The 24,082-nt window shown below is 46.9% G+C and overlaps 1 protein-coding gene across 1 annotated transcript in view; it reads left to right on the forward strand.

Annotated features, from left to right (window-relative positions):
* The window catches only part of DHRSX (dehydrogenase/reductase X-linked), a 122,033-nt gene that overhangs the window by 23,302 nt on the left and 74,649 nt on the right, over positions 1-24,082 (forward strand). The window contains exons 2-3 of the mRNA XM_069463229.1: positions 10,964-11,071; positions 16,690-16,758. Of these exons, the coding sequence (XP_069319330.1) occupies positions 10,964-11,071; positions 16,690-16,758 (177 nt within the window). The remainder of the gene's footprint in view (positions 1-10,963; positions 11,072-16,689; positions 16,759-24,082) is intronic.

Here is a 24,082-nt window from a genome sequence, read left to right on the forward strand (position 1 = left end):
ACCAGCATGATACTTTTTGGCAGCCGGATGACACTTGGAGGTGTTAGTTGCTTGGAGATCTACAAAGAAGTCCGGCCGAGAGTGGCTTTGCTTGCAGAGTTTGCTGTGAGGCTGCAAAACCCGCTGACTTTAGGGACAGAGCAGCACACCGGACCGTTGTGACGTGGCAGCCGCAATGTGCTTGATACCCTGCGGTGCTGGAGCAGCTGCCTAGATGGGAGCAGCTGGCACAGGGGTACCTGGTAATGTCTGGGGCAGCTGAGATCAAGTTATGCCAGAATTGATAGAGCATTTGCTCTTTGACGTCAGTTGCATGTGAGCTTGGACACAGTAAGCGTCTTTGATGAACCCAACATGAAAGCACAGAGAGAGAAATGAGGGAGACATTCAAGGTGATTTTGAGCAATTGCATCTATCTATTTGCAGTTAGGCTTGAGCAGGGAGGCTGGCCAGGGACAGAGAGAGAGAGAGTGCCTGGCTCACCCAGCCTCCTAGGGAGCTCCCTGCTGCCTGGACTGGCGTATCATTGCATGTGTGTGTATATGCATTTGCACCCGTGTGCGTGTGTGTGTGTGTGTGTGTGTGTGTGTCAGGTATCAGGGTTCAAATTGTATCCCTCCAAAGAGACATGTTGGAGTCTTATCCTTCAGTCCCCTGTAAATATGACCATATTTGACCTAGAGAGATTGCAGATGATCACGCTAAGAAGAGGTCACCCTAATTCAACACGACTGGTGTCCTTATAAAAACAGGATCTTTGGACACAGAGATATTTAGAGGGAGGGTGATGTGAAGAGACGCAGGGACACGACAGCCGTCTGTAAGCCCAGGGCAGAGACTGTGTCCCCAGCCCATCCCTTGCTGACACCTTGATTTTGGACTTGTGGCCACCAGAAGTGTGACAAGAGTCCATTTCTGTTGTTTAAGCCACTCGGTTTGTGTCACTTTGTCGCAGCAGCCTGAATAATGCAGATTCTGGGACAGGGAAGTGACAGAGAGCACGTATGTCGTTGTGAACACGTGTTGGCAGAACTAGGAACGTTAAAGGTGCTTCCGGGGAAATCTCCGATGGAAACGAGGGATGTGTTGTTGGGAAGTGGAGGAGGCTCAGGCGGCGGCTGAATCACGTGCTAGTGTTTTTGCAGAAAGTGGAACTTGCTAGTGATCCGCTTGGATGTTTCGCTGAGGGAATTTCCAAGCAGGGTCTTGAAGGCGTGGCCTGTTTTCTCCCCGCCGCTGACAGTTCAATGTAACAGGAGAAAGAGGAGGGGAGCAGTCAAGTGACGAAGAGCCAGAACTTGAATATTTGGGGAAGTTCTGAGTGTGTCCGTGTTGCGATGCCTAACACAGTGCGCAACGGAGGAAACAGCACGGGTGCGCCTGGACAGCCGTTTGCCAGAGAGATGCGCCGTGGGACGGGGCTTACCCTCAGCCGTCTCAGCAGACGTGCTTCATTCAGTTCAGCCTGGAGTGAAGATCAACGATGAATGCACGTGTAGTGTAAGTATATCCCAAATATTGCACGGGCTGTACTTACACTGAAACATTTCTCACTGTCTCTCTGAAATTCAAGTGTAACTGGGTGTCCTGTAGTATGGAAAGAGAGATTGATTTTACGAAATTGGCTCACGTGATTATGGAAACGTCCAAAATCTGCAGGGTCGACCCAGGGAAGAGCTGCCACCCGAACCTGAAGGTTGAATCGCTTCTTGCTCTGCGGTGGTCAATTTTTCTGTTGTCTGCAGATTAGATCTGGCCCACTGAGGTTATGGCACGGAATCTGCTTTGCTCACTGTGTGCTGATTTAAATGCTCACTGAGCCCACCTGGGAAATACCGTCCCCGAGACATGCAGAATGACACGTGGCCACACACCGCCCAGAGGAACAGATAAAGTTACACATCTCAGGGTCCATGGTGTGACTGTGCTCACGAGAGTAGAGGACGTCTCTGATGACATCCGTCCAGGCTGTCGGTAGAAGCTAGAACAGCATCCAGCTCCAAGGCCGGGGCCCGGGGATTGGAGGGTCGGACTCACTCCTGGACGGGTGTGGGGTGAGGCTGTCAGCCCTCTGAATTGGGAAGTCAGCTTCCCAAAGCCGGCGGCGGCAGTGGCGGTGTGCGGGAGACGTCAGCAAACAGCAGGCTGCAGGTGCACCTGGCCATGGTGCGCGGGGCAGGCTTAGCGGAGACGCAGTTCGCTCTGTTGGTGGCCGGTCTGGGTGTGTCTCCCCCCGATAGGCTGACCCAGTTTTGAAAATGCACATCGCCAAGCTTTAGGAGAGACAAAAGCAAGAACAAAGAGTGCCTGTCCCTCCCCTGGAGTTGGTGTGGGATGCTCCACGCACCTTGCTCGTGGTACACTTGGGTGGCAGGCGTGGCCTCGCCAGAGATCCCAGTCTTGGGCTGTGCCGCCGACTTCCCCCGGGGGATGGCTGATGAAGGATTTTGCAGCCTAATGACGACGTCTTTTCATTGCTCATCTGTGTCCCCAAAGTGTCCACCTGCGTGACTACAGGTGGCTCAGACATGGGTGTCCTAATGTCCAGTTTGTACTTGTTATTTGGTGTTTTTGAGGTCACTTGTGCCACGGTGATGAAGGTTGTGCTTGCAGACTCAGTTGGGGTGCAGAGTTTTCTGGAATGTTTCTTCTAATAACATCGATATTCAGGGTGTATGTGTGTGTGATTTCCAGCTGCTTAGAAAGGCACTGTTTTTGAGCTGTGTGCATTTCGGTACAAACCGCCCTCACCCCCCCCCTTTTTTTTTTTTTTTTTGCTGCAAATGTATTTAATCTCCAAGATTCTCCTGGGGTGTTTTGGAATAAGAAAAAGACTCATGTTTGTGTCCTTGCAGCTTGCGGCTGGCCTTGATCCTGCAGCTCCTGGTGTGTGAAATTGATGCATTTTATAATAGAAAAAAAACAATTGTTTTCAGTACTTTTAATACGTTAACTGCCATGTGAGCTATATTTAACTCAATGCTAGTTTCGAGCCCGGGGCCTCGTGAAGCATACGTAACTCACAGGTCTCTTCACCTTGGTAACTCACACGTCTCTTCACCTTGGGAGCCGAGGGAACTATGTTTCAAGTTGCGTGTAACTCAGGCACAGAAAACAACAACAAAAATAACAAGTTTTTCATTGACTTAGAAAGGATCGTTTTATTTTCAAGGATTTTATTTTGTTTTCGTAATAAAACACTGTGGCCCCAAGGAAAATGTTTCCTTCTAGTGTGGCCGTGGTGGGATTCTACAGAGATTTCCCAGAGCTCCCTGCATTTTGGGCTACTTGTCTCACCCGGGATGAGCCGGATCCCACGTGTCTGTCCTCAGAGGCGGGGCCGTCTCTGACTGTGCCCCGGGGTCTCGGTTCCGGATCATTCCTAATCCACCCGAGTGCAAAACATATTTCGAGAATGGTGGCGATACGCTTCCCCTCCTACTTAAGAAAACATCAGACAAGCAAGCTGGGTGTGTCTTGGGCAGCAGGGCGGAGCATCAGGGACTGTCGGAATCGCTCACAGCAGTAACCTTTGCTTCCCTTTCTGTTGCTGTTCCCTGGGCTCCGCCGGCCGGGCGTGGGGAGCTCCTCGCTCTCCGATGAGCAGGACGGGCGAGGGGCGGCGTGGCTCCGTGGCTGGGGAAACTCCGTCCACGGCCGACGTGGACAGCTGAGCCCAGGGCTTGAAGGAGCAAGAAGCAGACAGACTTGTACCATGTCTGCAGTTGTGCATGAAACTGGGAGCCGGGAGGAGCTAGGGGTATCAGATGGGAAGGCTTCTAGCGCATTCCATCCTGGCCACGTGGCCCGGGGGAATCCCTGTTGCATTTAGGCGTTCGTTCTCTCTGTGCCTTGCTCTGGCTGTGTGGCTTGGCGAGCCTGCATACTTGCATTTGAGCCTGGAAGATGGGCGCCCATTGCAACCCAACTGTCAGTATTTTCTCCTCCAGATGAGAGGCGTGTCAAGAACCGCTTATGGAAGAGGGGATTCTTGAGCTGGACGCGGAGGGGTGGCTAAGCCTTCCCCATGCAAATGCAACGGAGAAGAGCTTTTCCGTTGCAGAGAAAGCCTGTGCGTGCCGGCCAAACGCAGCAGCTAGTCTGTTGGAAGACGGGGCGGAGGAAGTGCCTGGTGAGGCGTGACCGTGGCAAAGGTGGGCTGCAAGTGCTGGAGAGAAGGGATTCCCCCTCTGCCCTGCATTGCACTGAATGGCTCTCATCGAATTACACTTCGGTGTCAGAGCCTCAGCTCGCGTAGAGGCATGTTATTAAAAGCCATCTCGTTTGTTGCTTGTGTTTGGTGCATGTTCCTCAAAGAAAGCCTCAGATGGAACATTAAGATTTAAGTGACATGCTAGGAAAGGTTTGGCATCTGGTAATAAAATAACACTCTTTGATATTGAAGGCGGTGAGAGTCATTTCTGGTGTCAATACCTTTTCTCTTTGGCTGCCAGGAAGCTCAGAGCTGAATTAGAACTCAGCGTTAAATGTGATGCATCGTTGCCATCGGCAAAGCTACAGACGATTTTATTCTTCTTGGTTGGTTCAGATTTATCTCTGCGACTGAGTTTTAGCACTTGGCTTGTGTTTTTTTCTCCTCTTATTTATGCAGCTTGCATAAGCAACTTTAATAATTTCACTTTGGTACATTTCCCCTGCAGGTTTTATTTTGTATTTTTTTTTTGTATGTATTTGACTTAATCTTAGGCTAGAAAAGAAATGTGCTTAAACTTTGAAGTTAGGAAAATATATGTGCAGTTTCTCCAAATGACAGGTATAATGTGGTAAGAAGATTAAAAAAGGGGGCCCTTAGAGTTTTCTTGCAGAATGAGTTTTTCTGCTTTAACTTTGTGTCTAGACGCAGGATTCAGAGAGCTAAACCTGTTGGTATCATTTGCAAACTTTTGCTAATTTTTTAACCAGTATCTTGTAAATCAGAATTGTGTCTAAGTGTCGACTTCTTCCTATATTCGTGTGTGTATGATGGTTTATTTCCACATATGGCTGTCAGTTTTCCCTGTAAACCCACCTCTTTCTGTCTTTCCGAAGCAGGGCATTCATTTCTGGGGTAAATCACTGTGGCGTTTGAGCACACTCTTCTCAGCCCCTCCTCTCTTGGCCTGAGACGTGGTTTTAGCTTTTGAGAAACATCTGCCACACGCCCAGTTCTGACTATTTTTTTTTCTCTTAGAACAAGAATTTTTAATTTTTTTTTTTTTTCAAAACAAGATGCATTCAAGGCACCCAAACATATAAGACCTGTGTTGCTCTGATCAGACAGCTTGGACGGGGCTTGGCCGGCTGGCCAACTCGGACCGAAGTCCCTCCCCACGTGGGCATGAGACGTCTCCCCCAGCTTTTAGGGGGGTTGAGTTCCAGGTAGAAATTCCTGCTCAGCTATGAGCCAGGGCTGGTGTTTCTCAGTGTTCTTTCCAAGAGGCCACGGAGAGTCTTCAGTTCCTGTCTATAAAACGCACAGACAGCTGCCGATAAAATAAGTCTACGGCTGCAAAGTCTTGCTGGCCTCCAGTGGGGTGGAAGTCTGAACTTGACACCTTTAGCAAAACAAGTCTTTTTCTTTCTTATTTAAAAAAAATATATCCATTGTATTTATGTTTGAATTGGCAATTAATAATCGTACATATTTATGGGATACAAAGTTTCAGCACATGCAAAGGACAGGGATCAAATCAGGGTAATTAGCGGATCCTTCTCCGCAAACATTTACTATTTGTTTGTGTTGACAATACTCAGGGTCCTCTCTTCTAGCTATGTGAAAATACGTCATAAATCGGTGTTGGCTGTAGTCACCTCGGAGTGCTATAGACACTACTAGAACTTAAAATACCTGCTTTCTGAGCCCCCCGCCACGGGTCAAGGCCGTGGCGTGGTGTTTGCGAGGAGGCTGAGGGTGTGGTGCGTCCTGGCGTTGTACCCAGTTCTGGGTCCGTGTACACGCTTGCCGCCTATAGAATAAGGAGGTGCACGGACCTGGGCGGTCCCTGAGGTTCCTCTCATCCCCCAACCCTGATCCCTGCGACTGTAAAGGATACAGTGTCCTCATGCCCGTTCCTGGACTTGTGTTTCCTTTTCAAAATCTCTTGAGCATCAACCTCTCCTCAAGGATTCACCTGGCATGAGGACCTTGGAAGAAATTGCAAGAAATCGACTCAGTGAAACGGAGAGAGAAAATAAAAAAAAAAAGACAGTAAACTGAAAGTTAGGTCCGTAGGAATTGTTCAGTATAAAATACAAAGGGAAAATAAACAGGGAAAAAAACAAAGCTCCCAGGATTTGTGGACAATATCATATAATGTAATATAAACATACCTGGAATCCCGGAAGAGGAGAGGGGAAATACTTCCACTATGAAATATCTTGTCAGTTTTTGCAAGTCAATTCTTGGTATTTGCATCTTATCTTAGCACTTTCAGACTGCTGTAAGAAAAATATCACAGACTGGGCGTCTTATAAACAACAGGCATTGATTGCTCACAGCCCTGGAGGCTGGAAGTCCAAGATCCCGGCGTGGCAGAGGCTGTGTCTGGTGGGGACTCACTTCCTGGTTCATAGATGGCACCTTCTCGCTGTGTCCTCACATGGTGGAAGGGGCGAGGGAGCTCTCTGGGGTCCCTTTTATAAGGACCCTGATCCCATCCATGAGGCTCCACCCTGAGGACCTCATCACTCCCCAAAGCCCCCACCTCCTGACACCATCACATTAGAGGTGAAGATTTTGACACCTGAATTTTGGGGGGTACACCAACATTCAGACCACAGTACATTTCTTTTGCTTTCTCAGGGTACAAAGTAGACACCTTATATCTCTGATTCATTCATCAATGGGGGGGGTGTCAATGAGCTCATTAATTCAATCAGTGAACATGTTTTGAGCGCTCACCTTGCACCAAGCATGGAGGCCTGGTGAGTTATTTTGCCAACATAGAATAGACGAAGCCGGCTTTGAAAATGTCACAACCACAAGGTGCATTCTCTGACCCCTGTGTTTGAGACCAACTCACGAGTGGAATTGGGCGTCATATTGTATAGGGGACCTTTTCACCAGCCTGGGGGCCTCTCGCATTTGTGTGCAGTTAGGGACATACAAGAAGTCAATGTGTATTGTTTACTGATTTGGAGTTCAGTGAGTTATATCCCACTGAGAGATCCACGAACTCTTAGACAATCCTACTCCGGGTTACTGTGTCAAGGATAGTTTATTTTTAGGTATAGTGCAAGTACCTAAAGTGAAGTAGGAAACTTCAGTTTGAGGTTAAATAACACGAACAATTGCCTTTTAAAAGTTACATGTTTGTTCAGTGGCGATGCTTACTGCACTACGCAGAACTTTCTTGTCAAATTAATAGGAAATACTGTTTTAGTTTTTGCAAATTAAATATGTGTTTGGAAGGCTTTGCTGACCGTGGAGAAAATGATTAATGGTAAAAGGAAAGTAAACGTTCACTTAGATTTAGAAAACAGACAAAGCCGCAGAGGAGGGAATGAAAATCAGCCATGTTATTCTTGAGTCTTTTCTGTGAAATTTTCAGCTGTCGTGTCTGAAAAATATTTCATCTCTCTTCGTCTGTTTATATTAGATTGTATGATTATATTAGATATAATTAGATATGTTTATATTAGATTATATGATGTTGTCCACAAATCTTGCAAACTATTTTTTCTCCTTATTTTGTCTCTGTGTTTTAGATTGAATAGTTTCTATTGATCTACATTTGAGTTTACTGTCTTTTTTTTTCCTCTCCTGGTTTCACTGAGTCTACTCATGAGCCGTTAACAGAATTCTATATCTCTGATATCATTTAAAAAAAAACCCACAATATGCTGAAATAATAATAAAAAAAATTTTTACTTCTAGCATATGTATATGTGTGTGTGTATAATTCGGATTTAAAATATATTCCTATCTTAAAAAATCTTAATAAGTTAACAATGTCTATGTACCTACGGTTTATAATACCGTCTATAGTATTTCCACGTGAGGACCGTGGCATGTAAGTGTTACACATCTGCCTTCAGGTTAGGAGGAAAACACCAAGAAATCTAAGCTCATTGAAAACCTATTTTACATTTTTGGTGGGAGTCAGTTTTTTCTAGGTGAACAATACTTTTTCATCGATTCAGGTGTGTGTATCAAGAAAAATAAAAATACGAGTGGTGCACGGCAAGAGGATTTTTAGCACAATAACGGAAATAAAATGTGCAGTCTCACAGACAGAAATTCATGTATGGAATCATCTTTCTAAGGCCCCACCTCCCGACAGCGTCATGACGGTGACGAGGTTTCAACATAGGAATTTGGGGGCGGTGGCTTTATACAGAGTCTCCCAAATGTATATGTAAAAATCACTGGTACGCAGAATAAAAATTTTAAAAGGTCCTCTATGTATATAATACAGGTATTGTATATAATAATTCACAGAATGGAGTTTATAGACTGCCTGTCCCCAAATCCACTTCTCCCTCTGTCTTTCTTCACTGGATTCGTGGAGATGCCCTTCTTGCAGTTGCTCAGTCTCCAACACAAGCAGTTGTTCTTGCCCCGCGCCCTCTGCCTGTCGTCTGGCTGGGTTTTGTTCTGATTCTGCACACCCCGGCTCTCACTGCCCTCCGCACCCCTGTGGCCTGCGCCTGTGACACACGTCCTCAGTCCCCTCGCCCCTCCCCCTCCCCGTGCCGGTCGGTGGCACCTGGAGGCTGTGGCAGGACAGCCTGGTGGCCCTGCCTGGCTCTGCCCCTGTGCACCCACAGTGCACACTCCACGTGTCTCTGCTCTCCCGAGACACACGGCACACACAGGCGCAGCTCAGAGCCGTCCCCAAATTCCATGTGTCCCAGAGAGAAGCTCACGTGCGCTGAGAGTGAGCCCAAGCCTCCTTCTCTCGTCTCTCTCTGCTCTCCACCCCCTCGGCTGCAGCTGGTGGTCTCCCGGCTCTTTCTGGAATGTGCCAGAACTGTGGGACCTGCACACTTTACCCTCATGACATCAGCTCAGAGGCCGCCTTCTCAGGGGGCTGTGCTGTAACACTCCCTTGCGAATACCCACAACCTCCACTCTCCTTTCCTGGCTCTGTGTTCCCTTGGCGGTTCATTCCTGACGGGAAAGGGTGAGCTCTGGAAAGGTCTGGACTGTCACCAGACACGTCGGAAAAAGGTCTGGACTGTCACCAGACATGTCGGAGTGGTTAGAGTGTCGGAGTGGTTAGGGTGTCGGAGTGGCTAGGGTGCGCTGTGTTCCAACGGGAAGTGAAGGCAGCGACTGTGCTGTGCAGATTTATTTTCCTATGTGCTGGTACAAGGTTGGACTCCATGCATATTTGGTGAGGGAAGGAGGGAGGGAGGGAAGGAAAGAGGGAGGGAGGGAGGGAAGAAAGGAGGGAAGGAGGGAGGGAGGGAAGGAAAGAGGGAGGGAGGGAGGGAAGGAGGGAAGAAAGGAGGGAAGGAGGGAGGGAGGGAAGGAAAGAGGGAAGGAGGGAGGGAGGGAGAGAAGGAAGGAAGGAGGGAGGGAGGGAAGGAGGGAGGGAGGGAAGGAAGGAAGGGAGGGAAGGAGGGAGGGAGGGAAGGAAAGAGGGAAGAAAGGAGGGAGGGAGGGAAGGAGGAAGGGAAGGAAGGAACAAGGGAGGGAAGGAGGGAGGGAAGAAGGGAAGGAGGGAGGGAGGGAAGGAACGAGAGAGGGAAGGAAGGAGGGAAGGAAAGAGGGAAGAAAGGAGGGAGGGAGGGAAGGAGGAAGGGAAGGAAGGAACAAGGGAGGGAAGGAGGGAGGGAAGGAAGGAACAAGGGAGGGAAGGAAGGAGGGAGGGAAGGAAAGAGGGAGGGAAGGAGGGAGGGAAGGAGGGAGGGAGGGAGAAAAGAGGGAAGGAGGGAGGGAAGGAAGGAGGGAGGGAAGGAGGGAGGGAAGGAAGGAAGGAGGGAGGGAAGGAAGGAAGGAGGGAGGGAGGAAAGGAAGAGAGGAAACACAAATCCCAGCAAACACATAGATCACTCATTTCAACCGGGAATTCAACTGAGACGCCGTCTGCCCGTCTGACTTCAGCCACCGTCGAGCAAACCCTATCAACCATGTCTTTCATTTTCTGTGTTCAGAGGCTCTGACATCTGAGGGTTCACTGGCCCTAGAGGGACCCCTGCTCCCCCGCAGAGCTCGCCACTCCCTAGAGCCGCCGTCCAGCTCACCTGTGAGCCAGCCTTGCGTGTGCACATCAGTCCATCCAGAACCCGCACCCCAACCCTACTTCACAGAGTTTCCCACTCCGGGTCCCTGTCCACCTGCTCCGATCCCCTCAAAGCCAGGGGGTGGACTGCTAGGGACAGCCCCACGCCCCAGACCCTGCGGAAAGCATTCACCGCAGCCAGTCCCCGGCCTGCTCCCCCTTTCTTACCTCTTCCCTCCGTCAGAACCATAATAGAGGCTGTGGCCTCCGGTTTCACCCTCTCTCTCTGCCTCCTCGCCAGCCCGGTGCCTTCTGCGAGTAACATACCCTCCATTCAGTGACAGTTCTCTTCTGATCTGGCGATCTGCTGGCCTCGCCCTTCCTAAGTCCCAGTAAAACCTGCATGTCAAGACTCAGACAGAAACGTCCTGCCTGGCGCCGCCTGCAGAGCAGAGGTTGCCCCAGGATTCCTGCCCGGGGCTGCAAAGGGTACGCGTCGCACGGGCCTCTCTGCGAGTCGCCTGGGCAGCACATTCCAGGGCCAGGCAAAGCCTCGGCAGGGGATGAGCCAGGCGTTATCGGGTGTCTTCCACCACACTGTCATTACTCAGTGCTAATCCACTTTCTTACGTTCATGCATCCTGTGGGAATGACTCCCAGGGGAGCAGGACCGTAAATAATTAAACCCTCACTTTTTTTTTGGCATCGTGCATCAAGCGTCTCTTGAGGCTCAGGTTTTACAGGGGTACTCTGCTTTGAAACCTTACTTTGATTTCTTTTTTCTTCTTTTTCAGTGTTTCCCCCACAACCTGACCGCGTGGCTATAGTGACTGGCGGGACCGACGGGATTGGCTATGCCACGGCGAAGTGTCTGGCGAGGCTGGGCATGCACGTTATCATAGGTGATGCTTTTTACAGTTCCGTGTGTGTTACACCTAATGTGAGGCGCTCAGGTGTTCATTTACAGATATTTGCAAATAAATCGTGATTTCCATATAGAAAATCTGTATTCTATATAGAAAATTCTGTATTGTCTATACAGAAAATCTGTAAAGGCAAATATTCAAAAACTAAAAAAGACAGGAAACTGTACTATTCTTCGGGACATGCATATAGCCCGTGCTTCTGTACGGATGATATATTTTTCCACTGTGGCTCAATGGAAGAAACAACATACATCTTTATTACTGTGCTTGGGCTGCTATTAATATAACAAAGCACCTCAACTTACCGGGCAGCATAAACAACCAAAATTTATGGCCTCACCATCCTGGAAGCTGGAAGTCCCAGATCCAGGTGTCTCAGGGCTGGTTCCTCCTGGGGCCTCTCTCCTGGGCACGTAGACACCGTCTTCTCCCTGTGTCCTCACGGGGTCGTCCCTCTGTGCGTGTCTGTGTCCTCATCTCCTCTTCTTATGAGGACACCAGTTCTGTTGGATCAGGGCCCACCCTAGTGACCTCATTTTACCTTAATGACCTCTTTAAAGACCCATCTCCAAACACAGCCACAGTCTGAGCTCCCGGGGGTCAGGGCTTCAATGTGTGAATTTTGAACAAATACAATTAAGCCCATTCATACGAACGAGTTTTTAGAATATTGCTTTCTTCTGTATGGTTTCTTCTACTGGTGTGTTAACAGCTAATGTAATTCTAAACTCTGGTGACCTTCAACTTTGCTTTGAGTTACCTTTAACACACCGACTGCCACGTGAGTTGTATTGAACTCAGGCTAGTTTTGGCCTGAGGCCTTGTGAAGCAAAACTCTGCAGTTGGTTCATGAAAATCTTACTTGTTGATGTTCTTATTGTTACAATGAATGATGGCAATTTATTCATAAATCTAAACACTCAGATTGCGTTGCATATAACTCACACACAGAAAACAATGAAAAATAAAAAATTAGAAAGGATCAGTTTGTTTTAATAAAACACTGTGCCCACAAGGAAAAAAAAATTTTTTTTGTAGCATGGCTATCAATGTGTTAACGTAAATGGTGGCATGAAAATGTCCATGGTGGTGGTGGTCTCTGCTGGTCATGGATCCCATGTACGCTTTGGTGTTTTGATGCCTTCATTGGCAGTGGAGGGAAGTGCTCACCTGCCTTAGGTGTCGGGTCACAATAATGACACCCATCCTCCCCATAAAAGCTCACAGGTCCTCTGAGTTGCAGGAACCCCAGGAGTCTTTGACCCAGGTGGGGAACCCCACATCCATCCCATGTGGCCTTCTGTTCTCTTTGGAGGGCGTGGTCCATGTGGGTGCACCCAGCGCCTAGCTCGGTCTCATAACCCAATTAGACTCATGCTACCCAGTGTGAGCCTTTTTCACTTTTGTAAACTATGAATGCAAAAGTTTGTTTTCTAATTTTTTATTCTATTTTTATTCTAATTTTTTCTATTTTATGGCCCTACCCAGGTTTCACATTCTTTTCAAATAATACTTCCTTATAGGCGATTCCTTTCCTTATAGAACTGTCCTTCTCTCGGGAGGTGACAGGGCCTGTAGAATAGCGTTTATTTGTCAGGCTTTGGGAGCAGTTGATCATTTTTTGGGCACTTCAATGTCGTCCTCATCAAATGGTCCATTTCATCAGCAATGTGTTTAAGGCCCACCCGAGCATGTTTTCTTTTATCCATTCTCTCAACACATGGAGAAATGTTAAGAGTTTTTGACAACTTCCTGACCTTGTCAACTTCATCAGTGTCCATAACTCCCTTGTCTTAGCGTTTTAGGGCTGCTATTAAAAAATACCATTTGATCCAGCAATCCTATTACTGGGCATCTACCCAGAGGAAAAGAAGACATTCTATGAAAAAGACACCTGCACTCGAATGTTCATAGCAGCACAATTCACAACTGCAAAGATGTGGAAATAACCCAAGTGCCCATCAATACATGAGTGGATTAATCAAATGTGGTATATGTACACCATGGAGTACTATTCACCTAAAAGAAACAATGGTGATCTAGCACCTCTTATATTATCCTGGATGGAGCTGGAGCCCATTCTACTAAGTGAAGTGTCAAAAGAATGGAAAAACAAGCATCACATGTGCTCACCATCGAATTGGTACTAATTGATCAACACTGAAGTGCACGTATAGTAGCAACATTCATTGGGTGTGCTTCTAGAACTTCATATGAACTTTAGCACCTCCCTGACCTGTTTACGTCTCCCTGAGAGCTGAGCAAGTCAGAGACAGGGTGTGGACAACAGGGAGGTCTCTGAGATTTAGCTGTGAGATGGAGATGGTTTTGAACTCCTTGGTTTTGACTTTCTGTGATGGTGGTGGTGGTGGTGGTGGTGTGTCTCTGTTGTATCATTAAAGACATGACAAGTTTTCCAGAACTTGAAATGTCTGGGACTTCTGCCAGTATTTAAAATGACTTGGTCAAAATGGTGCTGGCTCTTGAACTGAGTAAATAATAGGTCCTCTCTGATGGCTGGATGGATGTGGGCTAGTGGCCGCAGGGATGGTCCAGGAGGATGGGGAGAAACCCTCCAGGCTGAGAGAGAGAGGGCCCCGGCATCCACTGCTGGTTATCCTTGCCCCATGACACCTGCAGTGTAGTAACCTTCATTGTCTTAATCTTAGCAAAACTAGGCAGTGTTGGAAGAAAAAAATAACGTCCCTTTTCTCTCTGCTCTTTTTTTTTTTTTTTTTTTTTGCTGCCTCAGTGTGGTGGTTTAAGTCATGATGAAGTCTAGTTGGGTAGATCATGTGAGGTCTGGTTGAGTTAGGTTGTATGAGATCTAGTTGTATCCGGTCATGATGAGGTCTACTTGGGGAGGCCATGTGAGGTCTAGTTGGGTTATGTCATGATGAGATCTAGTTGGATTAGGTCATATGAGGTCTAGTTGAGTAGGTCACGTGAGGTCTAGTTATGTCCTGATGAGATCTAGTTGGATTGGGTCATATGAGGTCTAGTTGGGTAGGTCACATGAGGTCTAGTTATGTCCTGATGAGATCTAGTTGGATTAGGTCATATGAGGTCTAGTTGGGTAGGTCATGTGAGGTCTAGTTGGGTTAGGTTTTGATGAGATCTAGTTGGGTTGGTCATGATGTGATCTAGTTGGGTAGGTCACATGAGGGCTAGCTATATCAGGTAATGATGAGATCTAGTTGGACTGGGTCATATGAGGTCTAGTTGGGTAGGTCACGTGAGGTCTAGTTGAGTTATGTCCTGATGAGATCTAGTTGGATTGGGTCATATAAGGTCTAGTTGAGTAGGTCATATGAGGTCTAGTTGAGTTATGTCCTGATGAGATCTAGTTGGATTGGGTCATATGAGGTCTAGTTGGGTAGGTCATGTGAGGTCTAGTTGGGTTAGGTTTTGATGAGATCTAGTTGGGTTGGTCATGATGTGATCTAGTTGGGTAGTTCATATGAGGGCTAGCTATATCAGGTAATGATGAGATCTAGTTGGGTAGGCCATGTGAGGTCTAGCTGTATCAGGTCACAAGAAGGTCTAGGTTGGTTACTTCCTGATGAGGAAGTTGGGTAGGGCATGATAAAGTCTCGCTGGGTTCCATAATACCAACTGGTCGAGTGAGATCATTACGAGGTGTGGTATGGTTAGGTCGTGTTGCAGTCTGTTTCAGTACTAGCATAATGAGGTCTGGTTGGATTAGATCACAGTCATGTGGGGTTTGGTTAGGTCATGATGAGGTCTGGTTCAGCGAGCGCGTCCTGTAGGCATCCTGCGATGGATACAGGTAGGTGACCTCCTGGTACCCGTGCAGGGAGGGCTGGAGCCCCGGGTGTTACCACCTCACTTAGGTGATGTTTACTGGGCACCAGAAGCAGTACAGGTCACCACCAAGCGTGTCCTTTCTTCTTGATACAAACAGAGAATAAGTTCTGTTTCCTCACCCTACCTGTGTCTGCTTCTGCTGTCTGTGTTTAATTTTCACTGTGCATTGCAGATTTGACCCCGCACGTCAACCCAATCAATTATGGAGTCTAAACTCCTCCGTGTGACTTTGAGGATAATTGGCTATATCCCAAGGGAGGCAATTTTTTATGTTGCATGACAGTTTGATTTCGAGTCACTTACGGAAGAAAGTTATTGTTGGACACTTAATGAATTTTATATTAAATACATCGTAAGAGATGGCTATATTCCACTTCAAACTTCTAATTCTCCAAGCTATTAATATTTAAAGAACAATCCATTACTTAAAGACGAATTCAGATTATAACCTGCGTCTGACTGGGGCACATGAATATAGCTGGAAATACATCAAGTACTCAAGTCGCCCCATCTGTTCACAATATTTTACTTCTGGTTGTTTCAAAATATTATTTTTTTTGGGGGGGGTCATTCTTTCGTCATAATGCTTAATGGACTCTCGTCTAAGGTTTAGATCAGAGGCTGGCAGACCCGGTCCATAGGACGGGGACCTGTGTCTGTGTGGTTATCAAAATCGCAGCTGCCCTTTCGAAGTACGTTGGTGCCACTTACACTTTGTGCTGTCCATCAGTAGTACGTGTGGCACGTATAAAACTTCAAAAAATTTATTTATTTGCTTCTTTTAATTGAGAAATAAAACATGTATTTTTTTTTATGGTGTACAAAATGAGGGTTTGCTCTATGTACGCATTTTGAAATCACCCCAGGAAGCTAATTCACGTAAGCATGACCTCCCAGGCTTATTTAATCATTTATTTTTCCTTTTGTTTATATTTTTTCGCTTTGGGCAGGGAGAGAACATTTAAAGACACTTCACTTAAAGTGTTTTCACGATGAAAATTATGCAATCACCACGCAAAACAAGGTCGCCTTTCTAGTTGCCTGGCTGATTTTTTTTTTTTTTTTTTCTATTTTTAGTAGACAGGGTTTTGCTCTTGCTCAGGCTGGTCTCGAACTCCTGAGCTCAAGCAATCCTCCCACCTCGGCCTCCCAGAGTGCTGGGATTACAGGCGTGAGCCACCACGGCTGGCCTCCTCCTAGTCTTTAATTTAACCTGTTAATATCCCTCGGACATAAAACACCTCTTCCCATCTTGCTAAGTGAACATTTCTGAAACTGCACGTGGGGATGTTTGTGGGTTCACACATGGTGGCTATAAGAACCCTAGAACACGCAGTGGGAGTGGTCTGCAATTGTCAGTCAACCGAGGGAGGAGCCCCTACTAAGAGATCCTCAGAAAGTTCCATTACTATCCTGACGTTTTTGTGCACGTTTTTATCCTTATGCTATTCTCGGTTGTCCTGTGCAAATTATGCCGCCAGGTGCCTTGTGCCTCTGTCATTATTTAACAGTAAAATGTCAGATGCATGTATGCTTTTTTGCCAATTCAGGCTAAAGAAACTGAATCTTAAATTGATAGACCGACTGAGCCCCAGTGGCTCGGACTGCCAAATCGAACGCTCGAACAAACGGGAAATCTGTCCAGAGCATATTTCAGAGCCTGTGTTCCACTTTTGGCAGAAACCTTTATTTTATTTTTCCTGCTTAACAGTTTCTAAGATGATCTTAACTTGTGATTTTTTTTTTTTTTTTTTTTTTCATTTTAGCTGGAAATAACGAAAGCAAAGCCCAAGACGTTGTGAGCAAAATCAAAGAAGAAACCTTGAACGACAGAGGTACTGGTGGATGGTCTCGTAGCTGTTTTTCTCGGGACGGGTGTTTGAGTTGCTCACGGCCGAGCTTCAGACTCGGGGTGTGGGGTTAGGGGCAGGGATGCAGGATGGTGACCGCCGTGTGCCACGTGGCGTTTGGGAGATGTGACTCTACTTTTGTGCCTTGCTTGTGCGGATTTCTGGTCCTGCTGGAGAGCAGGGGGGCAGCAGGACGCAAGGACAGCGTCGCGCAGCTCAGCTCGGACAGCGGCTGGGAGGGCGTTGGGGTGGGTCGGGGTGCCGGATGGCGCTGTCTCAGACGGAGGTTCGCACGTGCCCGACCGCTCTTGTTCCTCGCCCACCTCCAGGGCTCGTGCCAGCGGGTGCCACAGCGAGGTGGGAGTCCTTGGCTTAAGATGAGTCACACAGGAATGCATTTCACCTTAGGATTTTCACCCAGGCTCTGCAGCAAATCCCGTGGCGCTCTGGCTACGTGCTCGCGCTGCGGAAGCTGCGTGCTTCCTCCAGCACCTTTCCAGACGCCAGATGCTCGCTTTAAGTTTACTTCTTTTTTTAAAAAATATATTTTTTATATATTTTTAATTATCTTTAGTTTCATTTTAATTATTATGTATTATTATTTTATATATTTTATATTATGTACATAGTCATAGATGATATACAAATACATATAAAATATATAATAGAATAATTTGTATTATAATATAAATATATATCACATTTATATTTAATTATATAATTATCTTATTTTAATTATTCGTTATTTTAAATTATTTTATTACGATTTTAATTTTAGTTTTAAAAATTTTTATACTTTTATTATTTTTAAATTATTTTATTATTTTTACTTTTTAACTATTTTTATTTTATGTATTTTATTTTTTATTAATTTTTAAATTTTTATTTATTTTTAATATTTATTTGTTTTTACTGTTACTATTTTTAAAAAAATATTTTTTATTTTTTATTTCTTATTTAATGTTTAGATTTTTATTTAATTAATTTAATTTAATTGCTGTTTTTATTTAATTTTTAAATTTTAACTTTTATTTAGTCTTTATTTTTACTATTTGGTATTATTTAAAAAATTTTTTTTTAATTTTTTATTTCTTATTTAATTTTAATTTATTTAATTTTTAAATTTTAAATTTTAATTTTTATTTGTTCTTTATTTTTACCATTTTTCATTCATTTTTAAAAATTTTTATTTTTTTAATTTCCTTTGGCTTGCCTATGTTGAAGGCGTACGTGACGTTTTGCTATACGTACACACGGTGAAATGATGGCCGCAGTCAAGCCCCGTGAGATACCCCGTCGTCTTCCGTGGCTGCCTTGTGTGTCTGTGTGCGTGGTGTGAATACCGCAAGCTACTCGCCCAGCAAACTTGCAGGGTGCAGTGTTGCCAACCATGGTCCTCAGGCTGTGCATCAGGGCTCTGGACTCAGCGCCTCCTTCAGAGCTGCCGGTGTGCACCTTCCGACCTACGTCCCTCCCATCCTCCCACCCCGGGGCCCTGGTAGCCACCGCTCCCGCCCTGCTTCTGTGACGTCAGCGTTTCCAGCTCCCAGACGAGTGCGACCACGCGGTGTCTGTCTGAGCCTGGCTCATTTCAGTACACACAGGTGTGGCTGGTGCATCCCTGTTCTTGCAAATGCTGGAATCTCCTTTCTTTTAGTAAGACTAGATAGCATTGCATCATGTGTGCAGACCACGTTTTCTTTATCCACTCCCGAGTTGGCGGACACGTGGGTTGGTTGCGTGTCTCGGCTGTTGTGAGCCTGGGCGTGCACATACCTCTTTGACGTAGTGATGCCGTTTTCTCTGGGTGTGTGCCCAGCAGCGGGATGGCTGGATCGGGGGGCAGTTCTAATGTTAGTTGTTTGAGGAACCTTCAGAGCGCTTTCCGTAACAGCTGAGTTAATTTACGTTTTTCTCCAAAAGCGTGCAAGGGTTCCCTTTTCTGCCCACGCTTCCTAACTCTCATAATCACCTGTCTTTTTTTTTTTTTTTGAGACAGAGTCTCATTCTATTGCCTGGGCTAGAGTGCCATGGCATCAGCCTCGCTCACAGCAACCTCAAACTCCTGGGCTCAAGGGATCCTCCTGCCTCAGCCTCCCGAGTAGCTGGGACTATAGGCATGTGCCACCATGCCCGGCTAATTTGTTCCATATATATTTTTAGCTGTCCAGAGAATTTCTTTCTATTTTTAGTAGAGATGGGGTCTCGCTCTTGCTCAGGCTGGTCTCGAACTCCTGACCTCAAGCGATCCTCCCGCCTCGGCCTCCCAGAGTGCTGGGATGACAGGCTTGAGCCACCGCGCCCGGCCCATCACTTGTCTTTTTGAGAACAGCCGTGCTCACAGGTGCAAGGTGGTACCTGATTGTGGTTTCGATTTGCATTTCCCTGGTGACGAATGACGTCGTGGACCTTTCTGTGGACCTGTTGGCCATCCAGGTGCTATTTCTGTCCTGACACTTTGTGACATTCGGTGTTTTCCTGAGCAGGGATTGTGTGTGCTATGTTATACTTAAAAATAAAAAAAACAGACGCCATCACCTGGGCCGTTTGAAGTGCAGATGGTGAGAATAACACACACACAGGGCACGCTCATCTCTGGGCGTGGTTTGCTTCTTTCTAATAAGCCGTGAGGGCAGAATGAAGACGGGGAGGGTTGCGCCCAGTCAGGGTCTGTGCTTGTGTCTCCTCCTGGCTGCAACACACAGTTGTCCCCGTCTGCCAGAGGCTGGGGCGTGCTGAGAATTTGATTTTGGGGAACCGGCTTGTAGGGGCTTCCCCGGTGTGTGATACCAGGAAGCTCCTGCAGGCTGGGAGGTGTTTCCTTGTCTCTGTGATCTCTGCCTAGCTCACTGCAGCCTCAACCTCCCGGGCTCGAGCAATCCTCCTGCCTCAGCCTTCCGAGTAGCTGGGACTACAGGCGTGTACCACCATGCCCGGCTAATTTTTCTATTTTCAGCAGAGACCGGGTCTCTCTCTTGCTCAGGCTGGTCTCCAACTCCTGAGCTCAAGCGATCCTCCTGCCTCAGCCTCCAAAAGTGCTGGGATGACAGGCGTGAGCCACTGTGCCCGACTTCTGTGGCTGTTTAAAAAGGTCACACATGAAGAAGTCTCTCAGCAGAGGCTGTGGCGTGTCCATGCTGACGTGGCCATGCAGCAATTGGAGGATGCTCAGACCTGGCCCGGCGGGCGTCTTGCCTGTGGTCCTTGAAGTGGCCTTTAACCCGACTGAGTCTGCCTCTCGGTTCAGCAGCCCCCACCCACACCAGTGTCCCGGCCACCCTGCATGGCCCACCTTTCGTGGGACGGGAATCCACCACCCCGTGGCACATCTTGGGCCGTGGCGGCTCCCGTAGGTGCAAACCTCCCCGCTCTGCCTCACCTTGGCAGCTCTCCACCAGACTCAGCCGAACCTCGTTCTATCACCTCTCGTGGGCGAGCTCCCACTGCCGCGTGGACCCGCTTCTCTCCGGACGCACCCACACCTGCTGGCACCTTGGCTCTTGTCCCCACAGCCCCCAGTCACCCATGCACACAGCAGGAGGCCACAGGGAGCTGGGCGGGCGGCTTCTCACTCCCTGGATTCTTGCGTTAGGCAGTCGCAGCGTGTGGATTTGTTCCTAAGCAGGTGGGCGCACGTCCTAACCCCGTGAGCCCAGCTTGCTTAGGCTGCCAAGAACCCAGTGATTTCTAAATGCCTGATTCTTCCGTAGCCTGCTTTGTGCTTTAACCTCATCTCTGCTTAATCCTTTTTCCTGTGTTCTTGGGTTAATACTCTGTCCTCTTGGCTTCCCGGTGTCTTCTGTCTTGGAAGTCAGGTTCCACCGAGATCCCATTGGGGGCAGCGGGGTGGGAGGGTGCGTGCTCACAAAAGCACGGCTCACCGAGTTCTTGGAATTACGAATCAGTGATTGTCTTCGGGGGACGGACGTGGTGTGGCTCACCTCCCAGCCTGGCCATTTTCCAGGGAAGCGTTTTAATTCCGTATCATGGTTTAGCCGTGGTGCCAACACGTCTGTGTCTCTCGGGTAATCACCTGCTGATGAAAACCGTCTTATTTAGAACAAGTAGTCGTGTCCATGTACCAAGACCCCAAAAATATAAACAACCACAACAACAAAAACACCCCAATGAAGTGCAATGAAAGCAAACAGAAAAAGGCACATCAGTGTTCAAATTAATTCAATTTGAGAACACATAATGATTTAAACACTCCTAAAAGTATTAAAGGAAGGTAAATTCTGGTTTGCCGAGTTCTCGATAGACTCAGACAAGTCCTGGCGGCATCTCCTTGGCCCTAAATCCTAAGAGTGATCGGACTGGAAATGCCTTGTGTGTTTTCCTCTTTGAAAGGTGAAAGATGACCCTGTTTCCCCTGGTGATTGCACAATCGTCATCGTGAAGAGAGTCTCTGACTCACGCAGAGGTTTCCTAATACTATTCTAGTGGCAGTCGGCTGCGCCCTCTTCCTTGGAAAGAATCGCATTTGGTTAATGTGGTTCCACCCAGTTATCACCTGGGGTTTGTTTTCATCGAAAGAAAACAGCGCTCAGTTCTTCATAACCTCTGACGGGCGTCAAAGAAAGCAAATTGTGCGTGCTTTACCCGCGAGGCGTCTGCCTTAGAAATTCATCTTCGTGAACCATAATTGAGGCGTCTCCAGTGACATATAAAATACTTCAGTTTGTCACCAAAACCCAACGCTGGGGTGTTGCTATGAATGGTGGTAATATGTAATAATGAGAATTCAGTAGCTTTAAAAAACTGTGCTCCATCTAAGGGGCAGTGAAGCGTAGGATAAATGCTTGTCCGCCTAGCTTTCCAGGTGTAGGTGAAGCGTGTTGTCGTTTTAGAAGTGCACGCCCTCCTCGTCAGGTGTTCTGACTTAGGTGAGCGTTTTGTGAGGGTGGAGGTGGGTTCTGGTCTCAGATGCCCCGTGAGCACCTGCTTCAGTACCTGCACCCGGGAGGTGGGGGGGTGGTCCCCAGATGATATGCATCAGTGGCTGCCAAGTGTGGACACCTGTTATTCATGACAGCCACACGGAAGTCTCTAGATTGGCATCTTCCTCCTCAAACAGAGAATTCGTATGTTGGATGTGGACCTGCCCCAAGGTAAGAAGGCACCTAAAATCCATCTTCTACCTGTAGACTTCCTGAGTTTGTAAGAAGGATCCTTCTGAAGTTTGGGGAAGTTGGACACACTGTTGATGCTATCCTGTGAGTGTTGACTGCATAGATTTCTCTCCTCACCCTTATGTATCCTTGATTTTAACGCATACAGTTCTTGAGAGGTAATTTCTAATCTGAAGTTGGTATCATAGCACCTGACGTGAGTTTGTTAGCCAAGAGTTAATGATATTTATAACTTATTCCCAAGAGAAGTTTTTTTTTTTTTTTTTTTTTTGAGACAGAGTCTCGCTAGAGACCAGTGGCATCATCACAGCTCACTGCAGCCTCACACTCCTGGGCTCCAGTGATCCTCCTGCCTCAGCCTCCTGAGTAGCTGGGACTATAGGCATGAGCCACCATGCCTGGCTAATTTTTGTATTTTTAGTAGAGACGGGGTCTTGCTCTTGCTCAGGCTGGGCTCAAGCTCCTGACCTCAAGCGATCCTCCCACCCCGGCCTCCCAGAGTGCTGGGATTACAGGTGTGAGCCACCACACTCAGCACCAAGAGAAGTTTTAACAATATTCTGGATGTGTGTTGAGGTTCAGCATACAGTCAAAACTACCTTCATCTTCCTTATTTTACACAAAATGTCCCTTTTTGGCCGTTTACTTTTTTATACTGCCGTCCTTTCCATCTTTTCGTTTTTTCTGTGCAGTGTCTTGAGTTAGGCAGTCTGCGGGCACACGCCGATAGATGATCTCTCGTAGGCAATTCTGTGTTTAGACGGTCACTGTATCTTTTCCGAGGAACGGAAATAGCACTGTGGCGCTTTCTGAAAGTTTAATTAGCCCCTGCAGGTCTCGCCCCGCGCCCTTCATTCAGAGATCTTTGTTTCTGCAAGTCGTAAGGTTTCATTTTAAGCTTTCGAAGTCCTACATGACTTCTCTGCAAGGTGAGGTCCATCCGAGAGGGTGATTGTCAACCCGGTTTCCTTAGCTCCTCTGTAAATACCGAAGTGATTTTAAAAAAGTTTCCCCAGGGAAGAATTTTTATTTTCATACACTGCCTGCAAAATTACTTGCCCCCCCCCCCCCCAATAATTGATGGGATATTTTCGCTCCCCAGCCTACCATCGATGATTTGGTGCCTGTGCTTTTGGCATATTGGTTTTCTTTTAGGGCGGAATCGTCACGATGCAAATTGGTTTAGTCCAGTTGCTTTGGACGTATCTCAAGATGTTTGGTGCTTCCAAGCTAGGGAATTAGGGACCATTCACATGGCCTGGCCTCTAAACTGTATTCCTGAAATATGACTTCCATAATATTTTTTCCTCTAGGAGAAGTGAAGTAAGCTTTATTGGATATAGAATATCGATATATACACAATCAAAAAATTTTTTTTCAATAAAACTTGAAGTATTATGTAATGATATTTTAAACATTTCCATAAGACTCAGAAAAATAGCCATTCCTTGGAGGGTCTTCTCATTCAATGGAAACAGACTGTGCATCTCTGAAATGCGTGTCATGATTCATATATAGAATGAGGCCACGTGTGTACAGAACGTTGGAAGACACATACATGGCTTCCCACCTTGGTTGTCCAATCCCCCATGCTGTACTGTGGTTTTCAGTTGTGTGTGGAACTCATTGATCTGTCAGTGTATCTGTTGGTTTCACCTTCCAGTAGATGCTTTAAACTCCCATATCTAAGAGAGTTCCCATAGGGAACCGTGGTGCCTTGTAGGTAAATATTTCTATTTCATTCACTGGCAGGTCTTTATTTTAAAGACTTTCCTTGTAGAGCAAGATTTTGCTCGCGCCAGAGAACAGGGTGGGAAATTCACAGGATCCCGAGTGTTTGCAGATAGCGGTGGGGCTCCTTCTCCACTGGCAATTCCCACCATGCTCATTCCTTCCTGTAGATCTAAATTCCCAGCTACTACCAATTTGCTTTGGCTGGAGGAACTTCTATTAGCGTTTCTTCAACTGTGGGTCTGCCCATGACACATTCCCACAACTTTGATTTATCTGAAAATTTCATGATTTTGCCGTTGTTGACAGCTGTTTGTGATGCATAGAGAATTTTGAGTTGAAAACACTCCCTACCCTGGGGACTTTAAAGTTTTTGTTACCTGGACTTCTGGCCTCCAGTGTGTAGGTGAGAAGTTATGTGATTATTATCAATATTTGATGAATAT

The sequence above is a fragment of the Eulemur rufifrons genome, chromosome 30 (assembly GCF_041146395.1).
Source record: "Eulemur rufifrons isolate Redbay chromosome 30, OSU_ERuf_1, whole genome shotgun sequence".
Lineage (NCBI taxonomy): Eukaryota > Metazoa > Chordata > Mammalia > Primates > Lemuridae > Eulemur > Eulemur rufifrons.